The sequence below is a fragment of the Theropithecus gelada genome, chromosome 4 (genome assembly GCF_003255815.1).
Source record: "Theropithecus gelada isolate Dixy chromosome 4, Tgel_1.0, whole genome shotgun sequence".
In the NCBI taxonomy this organism is placed as follows: domain Eukaryota; kingdom Metazoa; phylum Chordata; class Mammalia; order Primates; family Cercopithecidae; genus Theropithecus; species Theropithecus gelada.
The window spans coordinates 48527829-48542812 of NC_037671.1; the positions used below are offsets into that span (position 1 = coordinate 48527829).

General features: G+C 42.4%; 1 protein-coding gene across 4 annotated transcripts in view; it reads right to left on the reverse strand.

Moving 5' to 3' along the window:
• Window positions 1-12299: 12299 nt before the first annotated feature.
• Window positions 12300-14984, reverse strand: part of RCAN2 (regulator of calcineurin 2) — a 258795-nt gene continuing 256110 nt past the window's right edge. For 3 of the 4 annotated variants that reach the window (XM_025382631.1, XM_025382630.1, XM_025382632.1), the window contains one exon: window positions 12300-14862. In XM_025382631.1, the coding sequence (XP_025238416.1) occupies window positions 14702-14862 (161 nt within the window). In that variant the 3' untranslated portion in view covers window positions 12300-14701. The remainder of the gene's footprint in view (window positions 14863-14984) is intronic. The other variant, XM_025382629.1, reaches the window with a different exon arrangement.

A 14984-nucleotide genomic window follows, 5' to 3' on the forward strand; every position in this document is an offset into this window, starting at 1 on the left:
CTTCCCTTCCCTGAGAACTAATAAGAGGATGCAGTCTTAAGTAAAACAGGATACCTGCTAGGTAAAAGGCAAAGATTTCTTTATGGCAGAGTTGTTTAAGACTTGATAGAAGTAGCTCAGGTAAGCTTAAAACTAAAACAAAGTACTGTAAAACTCCACTATGAGGCACCTGAGATAATATGAAGTGGACATTTGGTTATTGGCTCCCATCTTTTGCCAAGCTCCCATACACAAATGGGAGCAGGCTCCAACTTTTATCTTCAAGGGAACAGGAAAGAGAGAGGAGAAAAGGGCAGGGAAGGAAAGGCCCAGTGGGTAATGAGAGGCAACCTGTCCCCAGAAGTGGAGAAGGGGAAGGGGGGTTTCCATGTTCTTAGAATCGCCCCGACCTCATCTTCCTGAATTGGGCTGACAACCACACAGAGATTCCTTGAATCTTTGCTGTGGTCCTTAGACAGCCATAGAACCCAGAGTTGCCCCTATTGATATTTAACCAGGAGAAGACAACCGCCAGCACCAGTGGCATAAAATCACAGCTGGACCTGCAGAACCCAAGGTTGGCTAGCTGCTTGGACCTACCCAGTCACTCCTTAATCTTGATCCTAGCACTATGGGAGGCTGAGGTAGGCACATCGCTTGAGCCCAGGAGTTCAAGACCAGCCTGGGCAATATGGTGAAACCCTCTCTGTACAAAAAACACAAAAATTAGCCAGGCACAGTGGTATGCACTTGTGGTCCTAGCTACTTGGGAGGCTGAGGTGGGAGGATCACCTGAGCCCATGAGGTAGAGGCTACAGTGAGCTGTGATCGTGCCACTGTACTCCAGCCTGGGTAACAGAGTAAGACCATGTCTCAAAAAAAAAACCAAAAACCAAAAAACAAAAAAACCCAAAAAAGTGACCCACATTTTACACATCTACACTTTTATACCTGAGTTATTTTGTTAAGATTTTCCTCTAGTATTTATGACTGGTAGGTTAGCTACCTCTGGGCCCGAATAGATCTGATACAGCCCTGTCTGAGCATAGGACACTGAGCCCTAGTCTTTCTCATTTTTCTTTCTGCCTATGGATCTGTGAATCAAGGATCCCAATGCTACCCTCCACTGTACAATTTCAGAAACAAAGCATGGCAAGGAGAGCCAGCAAGGATCCCAGCTCAACTTACCTGAGCACGTCACTCCTGGCAAGATCTGCCCACTGTTCCAGGAACAGAAACAATGTTCCACGCAAACCCAGACCAAGACTGCATGCTATGGTGGAAATCGCTGAGCTGGTAACAGACACAGCAGGGCTAAGGCTCATACAAGGACAGGAGTGAAGTGAACAGCAATGCCTAAGCACTCCTTTCAGCCTCCCAGAGGTTTCATTCTTTGTTTTATTTCTGCCAAGCTCTCTGGTGTAGGGTACTTCACTCTTGGCATTAGCTAGCTTCCTGTGGTGTTAAATGAGTTCAAATACTACAACATGTGTGACAGCATTTTATAAACCCTGAGGCACGATGACCATGTACAGGCTGGCTGTAGCTGTGGCCACTCTACTCTTTCTTCTCCTCGTCCAAGTGTGGGGTGCAGTGCGATGTTGAAAACTGTAGGCTCTGGACTCAGATTACCTGACCTTGAAGCTTTAAGCTATTTATTTAACTTTTGCTCATCTAGGCTTCATCATCTTAAAAATGAAGGAATAATAAGAATCAACTTTATGAGATGGTCTTGAGGTTTAATTGAGGAAAAATTCATGTAAAGGACAGCACAGGGAACAAAATATTTAATACAAATATTAGTTGATATTCCTTAAGTGAACAGAGCTGGATGCTAACTTTTCTCTGGTTTCTTTTACTCGATGTCATCTTTTCAACATGTCTTGGCACTACCAGTAGATAGCGGGGGTCTAGCCACGGGCCTGAATGAGAGATATCTAGGGATTATGAGTTGTAACAAAACAACAAAATAGATAATACACTTCTGTAGGCCAAGGTAGATTACTGTTTTAAAGGATGTCACCTGTAAGGCCTTGAGAAAAGTATAGGCTGTTAGAAAACTTTCTCCCAGCACCATTACCATTTATGGGAAACTGATAGAGATTTAACATCTACATTTGCTTATCTCATCTCTGGCTACATTTGCTTGTCTCATCTCTGACACATTTCTTATTGTGACACATCCCATTGAGAGAAGAACTGCAAGTCTCTTCAGGAATTGTGTAATTCTGCAGTGATGAGAGGGTATGAATGAGTATGAAGTAGAATGTTTCTTTCAAGAGGACTCTGAGTCCTCAGGCAGTCTAGGAGATAATCAATGATATTTCTGGTGAAGAAAATGACTATGAAAGAAAGTCATTCAGATTTCTGGCTGCACATGGTCAATTAAACTCATAGTTTATTTTTGCTCTCTTCAAAATCTTGTTAGAAAAAGGAAGAATGTTATAAGCCCACAAGGACAGGAAGAGTAGCACCGACATTTTGGAAGCTAGAATGCTGAAGAAAGTTTGTTGCTTACTTCACAGATTAGAGACAGCTGAAATCTAAGCAGTTTCTTTGCATCAGCCTCCTCAAGAGGCAACCCAGGGGGATGATGCAAAGGAAAGAAGCTCCGTAATTATAGGTACCAGGTAACTCTGAAAGTGGGGTGAAGGTAGGACTAAAAATAGATTGTTTGACATATATCATAAGAGGCAACTAGAATCCTAGATCACCCTCCCATCCCCTTTCTACCTGAGAAGATGACTAGCGGCCAGATTCCCTGCAGAGACCAAACTAGGAAGAACTGGGTACCAGGGATGCCAGCTACAGCTGAGGTGGGTATGAGACTGTACTGAAGACACTCTACATACTGGGTCACTCACTTTTCTGTAAGCTCCTAGAATATTGGCCACTAGACTTAAACTCTCCAGGCAGGAAATTGAATGACTCTTCTCTGAATAAACTGATTAGCCAAAGAGAAAAGCTATAAACATAGAGAGTAAGAAGTCCCACAGTGAAACTGCATATCCAGATCAACCCACCATGAAATTCACAGCCAGCAAGTTCCACTCATAATCACACAATCAATCCAATCACACTTTTCAGTGTTTCTCCTAAAATATAAGTGAGGAATCGAGGACAATAAGACTTTTGAGAAAAGCCTCTAAACAAGGTTTTTCTTTTCTCAACACTATTGATATTTGGCTCTGGATAATCCTTGTTGTGCTGTGCATTGTAAGATATTTAGCAGCATCCCTGGCCTCTACCTGCTGGATCCCAGTAGTGCAAATTCCCAGTTGTGACAGACAACCAAATACATCTCCAGATATTGCCCTCGGGACTAAAATCTCTTCCTATTAAGAACCACTGTTCAAACAGGAAGAGAGAGATAGAGATAGAGATAGAGCTGAAAGAGAAAGAAAGAATGAGAAAGGAAGAAAAAAAATAAAGAAAAAAGGAAATAGAAAAGAAAGGCTGTGAAGGAAATAAGAACAAAATGAACAAAAATACTATCTTCAGAGTGATAAAAGAAGATATTGTATTCATAAAACAAGAGCAGGTGGTGCCGGGCACGGTGGCTCATGCCTGTAATCCCAGCATTCTGGGAGGCCAAGACAGGAAGATCACTTGAACATAGGAGTTCAAGACCAGCCTGAACAACATGGAGAAACCCCATCTCTGCAAAAAATACAAAAATTAGCCAGGGATGTTGGCATATACTTGTAGTTGCAGGTACTTGGGAGGCTGAGACAGAAGGATAACCTGAGCCTGGGAAGGTCGAGGTTGCAGTAAACCATGATTATGCCACTGGACTCCAGGCTGGGTGACAGAGTGAGACCCTGTCTCAAAAAAAGAAAGAAAGAAAGAAAGAAAGAAAGAAAGAAAGAAAGAAAGAAAGAAAGAAAGAAAGAAAGAAAGAAAGAAAGAAAGAAAGAAAGAAAGAAAGAAAGAAAGAAAGAAAGGAAAAACAGGAGGTAATAGAAAAGAAACATTCAGGAATAAAAAATCCTCTCAGAAATTAAATACATGTCAATGGAAAGAAAAATAAATAAATAAAAGCGTTGAAAGATAATGTTGCAGAAATTTCCCAGAAAAATATAGCCAAAAAGTCAAAGAGAGAAAATTGCAGAGAAAGAAAACAGGAATTTGAGCATAATTTTGGAAGACTTAAGGTCCAACTAGTAGATATCCTTCAAATAATAGGAGGAAACAGTGAGATAGATATAGGGGAGGAAAGTTTCAAATAAGCTATTTGGTATGGTTTCCTGTGTCTCCACCTAAATATCATTTTGAGTCATAATAAACAGCACATGTGAAGGGCAGGGTAAGGTGGAGACAGTTGAATCATGGGGCTGGTTTCTCTCATACTGATCTCATGGTAATGAATAAGTCTCAAAAGATCTGATGGTTTTATAAACGGGAGTTCCCCTGCACAAGTTCTCTTTTGCCTTCCGCTATGTGAGACATGCCTATGCTTCTCCTTTGCCTTTCACCGTGATTGTGAGGCCTCCCCAGCCATGCTGAACTGTGAGTCCGTTAAACCTCTTTCCTTTATAAAGTACCCAGTTGGGTATGTCTTTGTTAGCAGCACGAGAATGAACTAGTATACTATCTTCAAGAAAAAATGTCCACAGTGGAAGGATATGAATTTCTAGATTGAAAGGACTTATAAGGAATCAAATACATGAAGCTCAGAGCAGTTGAGACAAAGCAGCCCTAAAAGTTTCCAGGAGAAAATATAGTTTACATAAAAGAGTCAGAATTTAGAATGACATGAGGCTTCTAGAAGCTTCTAGTAAGCAATGGAGTGATGCCATCAAAACCCTGAATCAATTTCCACAAACCAAACTATCATGCAAGTGTGAAGGTGCAATAAAGACATTTTCAGACATGTAAGATCTTGTAAAACTTACCTTCCATGCTCCACTTCTCCAGTGAAGATATTGGAAAATATACTCTGTCATAACTAGGAAGTAAACTTTTTTTCTCATTCATATTTTCAGTGGAAGTCAGGTATGATTATGGAGGCTCTGATGGGCTCCCTAAACCCCATTAGGAGTCCTTACCAGGTAAGGCAAGTCCTGGGAATTTGGCCTTGGGGCAATTCTGCAAATGTGGCCAGCAATAATGATGATGATGGGCTCAATTAGCTCCAACTCTTTCTAATGCATATCTTTAACTTTCTGCCCACTTCTTTTTATATTTTTTGACTCTAAGCTTGAATTGCCTCTTAGACGCGGCTGGAAAGAATGGCTCCCACATCCGCTGTAGCCTTCATCTATCCATGTTTTCTGTTGAGGCCGTATCAGTTCTAGTTTCTCTGTTAATCTTCTTTCTGCATTCCAGAAGTGACTTGGATTTTCTAGACGGCTGTTGATAACCTTTATTGGGTTCCAGGGCTATTATATATATTTCCTTTGATGACTTTCTGTGTAATTTCCAAGAGATTTCTGGGGATTGGATGGGCAATAAATGTATGTGCTTCCTCTACCATTTTAAACAGAAACTCATAGACAGCAGATTTTGCCCTTCCCCTGTATTTACACATACTGAGTTGCTGATTAAGGCTCTCAAACTTCTATTATATTATCTCTTCTCCAAACTATTCTCTTTCTCCCTGTGCATTTGCATTTTTGAAACAAATAGTGACCGGGCATGGTGGCTCATGCTTGTAATCCCAGCACTTTCAGAGGCTGAGGCAGGAGGATCACTTGAGCCCAGGAGTTGTCTAGCCTGGGCAACATAGTGAGAGCCCATCTTTACAAATAAAATACAGAAAATTAGCCAGGTGTGGTGGTATACACCTGTAGTACCAACTACCTGGAGGGGCTGAGGTGGGAGAATCCCTTGAACCTAGGAGGTTGAGGCTTCAGTGAGCTGTGATCACACCACTGAACTCCAGCCTGGGTGACAGAGTGAGGCCCTGTCTCAAAAAAAATTAAATATAGGACTTTACATACATGTCTATTACATTTTCTTTATTTTTCAGGCAGCCACTCAGTGGAGAGTGAAGAAACCCAACTTAAGCTTGTTTGAGAAAGAGGAAAATCTGTTGCTGCATGCATCTGGAAAGTCCAGGGGATATGAGCATCAGGTGTGGTTTGATCCAGGTGCTCAAATAACAACATTAAACTCACTTCCCATCCTTCTTCTTCTCTTTCAGCATTTCAGCTCTTCTTTTCTCCTGATTGCCTTCATTCTCAGGGAAAGATTATCCACATGGTAGCTTCTGGCTCTCATGCCTGTCTGAGACCATCCTGTTACTCCCAGTAATGCTAGGAATGGCTGCTTCTCAGAACATTGGTGTGCTCCTGGGATAATTGCCTTTCTGGAAATCACATTGTAGCTTATTCAGAAGCACTTTTAATAGAGATCTTTGGAATGACCCTGGGTAGAACTTTATCAAAACCTGGAGCATAGCAGCAATACCTGGAGATTCTATCAAAAACAGCAAGGCCAGCACAGTGGGTAAGAATGGACTGTGGACAGGAACAGAGGAGGAATCTCAGTCAAATGAATTGCTGGGGGGAGGAAAATTATATGCTTTGAGCACTTCTTTTTTTGATGGGCATTTCATACACAGAGGCAGTTAAAAGTATGTGCTCTGCAATCATAGCCCTGCTAGGGATATATCAGGCCCTTGATCTTGAGTGCTTCTTAAACTTTAAAGTGCTGGGAATGAAGGGAGGATCTTGTTAAAGGGCAGATTCTGTTTCAGTAGGTCGGGGGGCGCTTGAGACTCTGCATCTCCAACCAGCTCCCAGGGGATGCAGATGCAGATGCTACAGTGCATAGAACATGCTTTGAGTACCAAAGACTTAACTTTTCTGGGCTTTAGTTGCCTCACATGTAAAATGTGGATATCAGTGCCATCATCATAAGATCATAGAGAGAATTAAATAAGAATGTAAAGAACTTGGCCAGGTACAGTGGCTCAAGCCTATAATCCCAGCACTTTGGGAGGCCAAGGCAGGCGGATCACCTGAAGTTGGGAGTTCACGACCAGCCTGACCAACATGGTGAAACCCTGTCTCTACTAAAAATATAAAATTAGCTGGGTGTGGTGGTGCATGCCTGTAATCCCAGGTACTTGGGAAGGCTGAGGCAGAAGAATCGCTTGAACCCGGGATGCAGAGGTTGTGGTGAGCTGAGATCGTGTCATTGCATTCCAGCCTGGGCAACGAGAGTGAAACTCCGCCTCAAAAAAAAAAAAAATAAAAAAATAAAAAAAAGAAGAATGTAAAGAACTTACAAGAGCTCTTGACACAGTATAAGCACTCTATAAATGCTATTATTTCTGAAGAGTGGTAACAATGAAGGTGCCATCATGAAGACTGAGGGTACGAATGCCAGGTGCTCCATGTGGGGCCTGATGCATAAAGAGCTTTGGGTGGACTTCCTATGTACACAGCACGTGATGCTGTTTCTCATTCAATCCCTCCTAACTCTATGAGACAGATACTATCATCCTTTACATTTAATAGATGTGCAAACCAAAACTTAAGTTAAAAAAACTTGTCCAAGATCATAAGTTTACCAAGCAGCAGAGCTGGGGTTTAAACCTAGGTCCCGTGGCAGTAAAACTTGTGAATGTAGTCATTAACCGGCCCTCCAATAATAATTGTTACTGTTATTATCTTATTAAGTCCTCATGACAAAGGTAGATTTTCATGCCCATTTCACAGGAGAGGAAACTGAGTTGTAGGGACTTTAGTAACTTGTCTAAAGTCACATACACAATCCTCATCCCTTTCTCATATACAAGGTTGATAGGGAGGTGGTGACATCTTTTGAGGTGAGCTGAGGGTGGCACATGGGCCAGAATTCGGGTTCTACCCTCCCTGTTATAGACCCATGTTTTTCATGAAGGCCCCTGACAAGAGCTGAACAGGCATCCATTGTCCTCCTCACTCCACCGGGATGGTTGAGAGAAGCCCTCCTTTCTTCACTGAGGAACTTTGTGCCAAGTCACTTGCATGTCTGCGCTACCTACCCCCCACCTGAACTCAGCAGGGCAACACAAAGAAAGCATGAGGAACTTTGCTGTGCTGCTTTTGGAAACTCTGCTAACCCCTAGCACAACCAATCCATCTTAAGAATGAAACAGCAGTGATTCAGCAGTGAAACAGCAGTGACGGAAAAGAGTTGTACAATTCCAGGGCACTCAAAAGTGATGGAAGAAGGCTATTGAGGATGATGTAAGTGTTAGGTTAGTTTCTCCAGGACTTAGACTCTGAGAGGGAGAAGTACATGCAGGAGGTTTACTGGGGTGACTTTAGAGTCCTCACCTGTTAGGGATAAAGGCAGAGTTGAACTGAAATACTGGGCCTCAGCCTATCCCACAGGGATATCTCTGGAGCTGGAATGGCCCAAGGGAAGGCCTTCCTTGACTAGTCACTGGATGCAGGCTGTCCCTGAGGAGGGTGAGACCTTGGCGGGGAGCATCCTCCAGCTGAGAGCAATGCCTGGCCACTCAGCAGCGAGTCATAACCCTCCAACCCTCCCAGCATCGGAGGGTAGGAGTGTTTCCACTCTGAAATGGGGAGCTGGGACTACAGCATCCACTACAGCACATCAGATGGACTATCAAGGTGTTGAACTTGGCAGGTTTGTAGGGAAACTATAAATCTTGTTTTAAGAATAAAATACCCTACTGGCAAATCCAAAGACTGTTTGGGGAACAGTAATGATTTTCCTAATGATGGCAACTAGTCAAGAAGGCCCCATAGTCCTGTCCAACCCTAAAAGTTTTCTAACTCAATTATCGGTTGAGAATGGAAAATAACAGAAAAGAATCAAGGAGGTATTGTGAATGAATTCTTTAGCACAGTGTTTCATCCATTTCCGCCTATTTTGGATTTCCTATTTCCAACCTATACCAAATGTGCTTGCGTACACATACACATGACTAACCTTAAATATGGCTTCCTTTTAGAGACATAAAAAGCTCCTGAATCAACTCCAATAACATTTCCCCAGACTTTCTTTGAAAGGTGCAGATGAATGAGCTTGACAGAAAACTTTTTGCTTGAAATTTTCCCTTTCTCAGATTGCATAAATTTAAGGGGAAAGCCTGCCAAATGTTCAATGACGCTCAGCATGGTGGCTTCTGGCAGGGACACGCTGTACCAGCAGCTAAATGAATGTTTCCCTGAATCACTGACTTATCTTCCTTTATCACCTGCTCTGTTCCCCCTCTTCTGCACTGAGGCTTTGTAAATGACGTGGGCAGGGGAAGAAAAAAAAAACAACTTCAGAACCACAACAAGACACTGCATATTGATGTTGGATATTGAGAATTCATCTGGTATTAATAGATAAGATTGCAGTGAGGAGCATGAAGCTATCGAAAGCTATCTTCAAGCCTAAAGTGGACAAGATCAGTCAAGCCCCAATGCTACAGAGTATCTGGACATTTTGGGCTGTAGCTTTGTGTTAGGAAACTTCTTGTTTGTGTTAGGATTTACCAGATGAATTGGGTCATATAATTCCCTTTTTGAAACCCTTAAAATGAACCTCAAACCGCCTAGCCTGGCCTATTAATAATAGGTTCTACTGAGCCTGCCCCCCGGCCACCTGCCTCCCAACCTCATCCTATACTGTGCTCACCCTCACTCCCTGTACCTCAGCCATACCAACAAAATCCCTCAGGCTCCTCCAACACGACAAGACAAGGCCTTTCCAGAGTCGCGGCCTTCAGCCCTGCTGCCTGGAACGCTTTTCTCGCAGCATTTCCATGGCCAGCCTCCAGGTCGGCTTAAATGTTCCCTCTTTAGAGAGGCCTTCCCCGACTGTGATCCTCCACTTTTATTCTCGATCCTCATGGTATACTTTTGGCTTCCTTCACTGTATTCTCCTGTGAGAATTTGTGGCCATTATTTGCTCATTTCTTATCTCTTTTCCATGCTAGACTCCTCTCCCTGAAATGGCAGGGACAAAAGCTACCTTGTTCACCACTGAAAACCCAGTGTCAGGCACACAGTTTATTTGTTATTTGAATGAACAGTGTTTCACCCAGAGCCTAAGTCCTGTGCTCTCTCATTTAAAAAGGAACACTTATTTACACATTTGTAAATGAAGGGTTGAATATATGGAAATATCTCACAGACATGAGATGGGAGACTTATGTTTCTAGTATGAGGACATTCTAAACCCCCGTCACAACTAAAGGCTTCTTCTTCTCCATTCTCAGGGAGAACAGCTTTTGTTTTAGTCGAGGTATAACTTACTGTGGTATATGGCACACATTTTAACTGAATTTTACATGTGTATACATCCATATGGAGATCAGGATCGAGATGTAGAATATTTATGGCACCTCGGAAGGCTTCCACATGAGAGGGTTCCTCCCAGGCAGTACCATCTCAGAGGTAGCCACTGTACTGTGACAGCTCCCCCACCAGGTTCCCAAAGGGTGTAAGCCTGTTGCCTGAACTCTGAGGGCCAGGCAGTGAGCCAAGACCCTGGTGCCGAGCTAAGGAGCAGGTGTCCCTGAGAACCCAAACATCCCGGAGAGTATCTGAGGACCTACCAAGAAAAACAGTTGCATTTTTCAAACATGTAGGCAAAGAGCTAGAAAATTAGCTTAAAAGCAGTTTATGGATGGGAGGCAGGGCGGATCTCTAGAGCTATCCTGCTGCCGTCCCGGAGTGCCCTGTATGTAAGTCCTAATAAACTCATCTACTCCTCACGCTGGACTTGTCTGAGTCATTCTTTGAACTCTTAGTGCTTTCTTAGTTTGGGGGTTGGGGTGGGGGACCTTACAGTCCTAAGTTGTTTTCATAACAGCCACTATTATTTCTATTTATATAGGCCAGTTTTGACTTTCTCAGCTTGCTAAAAGGAGTCATACATTATGTATTCTTTCATGTCTAGTTTTTCTTTTTTGCTCAAAATACGATTTTGAGATCCATCATGTTCCTGTGTACCACTGGTTTATGTGTCTTATTGCTTTGTAACATTCCTTTGTGTGAGGATAGCACAGCTTATTCTATAGTTGAAGGACTTTGGGGTTGTATCCAGTTAATGGCTATGACGAACAACTTTGCTGGGGACATTATTGTACAAGTATTTTGATAGATGTGAGCACTCATATCTGCTAGGTGCATGCCTTGGAGTGGAACTGCTCCCAGAGAGGCCTGTTAGCTTTAGCAGATACTACCAAATAGTGCAGTGAAGTGGCAGTACCAGTCAACACTCCACCAGTGGCGCGTGACAGTTCCCTTCCTTCATATCCTTACCAGAACTTTTTATTTCCCAGACTTAATTTTAGTCATTCTGATAGCTCTGTGTAGTATCTCCGAGATTATCTTTTGCTTTTGTCTGATAAGCAATGAAGTTGAGCATCTTTTGAATGTTAATGGGTCATCTGGGTATTTTGTGTATGTCTGTGTGTACGTGAATTGCCTGTATGTGTGAAGTGCCTTTGAAATTATTTTGATGATTCAAGAAATGGATTGTCTATGTTTTCCTTATTTGTAGGTTTTTTTTTTTTTTTTTGGAGACGGGAGTCTTACTCTGTCGCCCAGGCTGGAGTGCAGTGGCGTGATCTCGGCTCACTGCAAGCTCCGCCTCCCAGGTTCACGCCATTCTCCTGCCTCAGCCTCCCAAGTAGCTGGGACTACAGGCGCCCACCACCACGCCCGGCTAATTTTTTGCATTTTTAGTAGAGACGGGGTTTCACCATGTTAGCCAGGATAGTCTCCATCTCCTGACCCTGTGATCCACCTGCCTCGGCCTCCCAAAGTGCTGGGATTACAGGCGTGTGCCATTTGTAGTTTTTTTAAAAAACATTTTGGATATAATTTATTTGACAACTACATGTGTCTCAAATATCCTTTTCCAGTCTGATGCTGTCCCTCTTCATTCTCCTAATACCCATCTGATGAACAGAAGCTCTTCATTTTAATGAAATCTAATGTATTAATCATTTAGATTATGATAGTGCTTTTTCCCTGAATAATAATTTTTTGCCAACTTAGGTCTCTTACAGTGTTTTTAGCAAGAGAATAGAGTGGGAAGACATTAAAAGAGGTTCCTATACAGTTGAAATGGCTTTTAGCACCAAGATGTTGAAACAGGGCAATAAAACAGGGACCTCTCCCAGTTCCTCTTATCAGAGGCCAACCCAGCCCTCCAGGCCCTGCTCAAGGCCCCCTTCCCCCAAGAGATGGCTGCCAACCAGCTTCCCCCACTTTCAGGAAGAACCTAGGTATATGGGTTAACCCCATATGTTGGGGATGTCTTAGAAAAACTCTAGGTTGAAATGCACTCCTCCACAATTACCCCTCAAGAAAACCCAACTCAGGTCGACAACACAGAAATTACACCACGTGGACAAAGAGTCATTCACCAGATATATTTGAAGTCTAAGCTCTTTGAGCTATACACGTGCACAAATGATTCAGTTGGTGGAAATCTTCCCCTCCCCCTTCATTGTTAAACTTTTCAAACTTAAAATAGTGCTAAAGAGGTTTGCATAATGTGTGTCATGGAAATGCTGAGGCGATTCTGGCTTTCACAGTGCTAGGAGGTTCCCTTGCAACACTTCAAGGAGTCTTTCCATTTCGTACCGTTCTCCTAGGAAAAGCCCCTCTTTTCCCCCTCCCCAAACCCAACCTAGTGAAAGAATTACTTGATCTGTGACAGGTTAACACTGACACAGAGCAGCAAGTTTTACTAAGACTAACTCCAGAGGCCATATACTTCATTATGTTTCTTTTATGACGACACAGAATGGTCATTTCAACTTTTACTAAGTGGTTAAAAATGTCGGATGTGTCTTTTAAAAAACATTTAAAAATCATTTTCAAACATTTTCTCTCACCTAGATTTCTTTAGAACCTGCATTCTGAAAATTCAGGGTAGCTTAAAAAGTCAAATGACCCCACAGATGACTAAGAAGAGTCAGCTCCGAAAGGCTGGCTGCTGCAGTGCTCTGCATCTGAATAGCTGAGTCTACTATTTCTTCCACTAGAGGACACCATTTCTCCACTACTAAGTCTAGTCATTAATCATCAATGAAAAACCAAAAACCTCCACAGCAAAGGAAAGTCAAAGCATATGCTTACTGTACACTCCTCAGATTTTATTTTGAAAAGGAGTTTTCATTTTCCTTATGGAAACTCAGGATTTTACAAGCAATGCTCTCCTCAGTTTCACCTGTACTGTGTCCAGTACTATATTGCTATATTCACAGTAAAACGGACTTTAATTTCTGAGTGATCAGTCTATGTTTTAAGTTTCTGATGAAACTAACATACACCTTAGTCAAAAACCACAACAATCCCTCAATCTGTTTGCTGTGTTGTTGTTCTTGTTTTTCTGAGGCTTGGGTAATGAAAGTACTTCCCCCACTCCATTGTAATCTGCATTTGCATCTAAAGTAATTCATTAATGTACAGGAGTAGATGAGGCCTGGCACATATAGCAGAAGGTAATGGTTCTATAGGTGTATCTTCTGTAATGCACTTTGGGCTAGAGAAATAGAAAAATCACACGTAACAAAAACAAATAACTTTTTTGAGCACACGGGCATTGCGTGAGTAGGACCAGCATACATGTATCTATCATCCTTCCCCATTTTAACATGCTCAGCTGCTGCTGCATTCTGGAGATTTAGCTTCATCCCAATAATCTACAACGGACACTTGCATCTTTATTTAAAAACAAGTGGTCTTGATAGCAAAGATGTTAGCTAATCATGTATATATTGGCATTAGATGTTTTGTGTCCTTTCAAAATTCAGCATGATCCTTACTAGAGCGTAATATTATCAGAGTATCTGTATTAGTATATGAAGGCATTCATAAGCAATGCACATTATGTTTTGAAGCAGCTAATGGTTGAACAATCACTAAATAAAAAACATCCAGATTTTAAAAGCACAGCTGAAACATTTGTACAAATATACAAAGAGAGAAAACAATCATTCAGACACCATGAAACTTTTGTAATAAATAGGTTTGTCTGAAATCGGTCTCTATCACCCTGGACAAGCCTCCCCAACGAGGCTGGGAAAGTTCTACAGGGGAGTGGTGTTTGAAATCTATTGAGGAATATCTTTGGGGCCAAGCTCAATTTTGCCTCCAGGAATTTCAACAGAGCTATGGTGTATCGACTCACAATAGTGAATATACCCAGACTTGTTGAGCTGGAATATGCTGATCATTTTCCTAATCTAGATAGGACATGGCTGGATGCTGACAATCTGTGAGTTACAGGATATCCTCAAATCATGAAAATAAATGCTGGTGATCATGCATGTCCTGGGAATGTCGGGATGCAGAGGACTGAGTGAGACCAGACAGGGATATCTCATGCAGTCAAAGTCAAGTTTACATATGGTCCTATTTAAGTGGCCAGGAAAGAACAATGCACACACGTCAGGACTGGGACTGAAACAGCTCACAAACAACACAGGTGCTATTTGTTACTGATGTCTCTGGCTTGGATCAACATGAGAGAACAAAGATATAGGCTGTGCTGATTGTTTAATAAGAAAATACTACTTTTTTCCCTAGAACCTTCTAAATAATGGGTTTTACTTAATGGGTATGATATGATCAGGAGACATATCACCTTTTCCTAGCCCTTTTGTCCGAGAGGCTTGATAACAAGGAAGGAATCTCAAACAACCAAACACCCAGGAATTTAAAGGCAATTTTTTTTTTGACAAACAACGGGGGAAAAAGCATGATAAAGAGGAGACGGCTATTATCGTCGAGGCGGAGCAGGCAGCTCAGTTGGACACGGAGGGCGGCAGGCCAGGACGCCGAGTTTGGATGATTTTTGGCTTTGGGGAAGTCTTTGGGTCCTCTTCTTCCTCTATGTCACTGTCGCACACGTGGACGACGACACTTGGGGTGGACTCAGTCCCTGCATGGAGCTCATACTTCTCTCCTGAAAAGCAAGGAAAATGGAAGTGAGAAAGAGGGAGGGATTTCAAAAGAGCTCCTGGAGCAGGGTCTGCTTAGGAAATGAGAGGAGCATTTTCCAGGGTCTCAGGAAGCCTGTGATCTTAT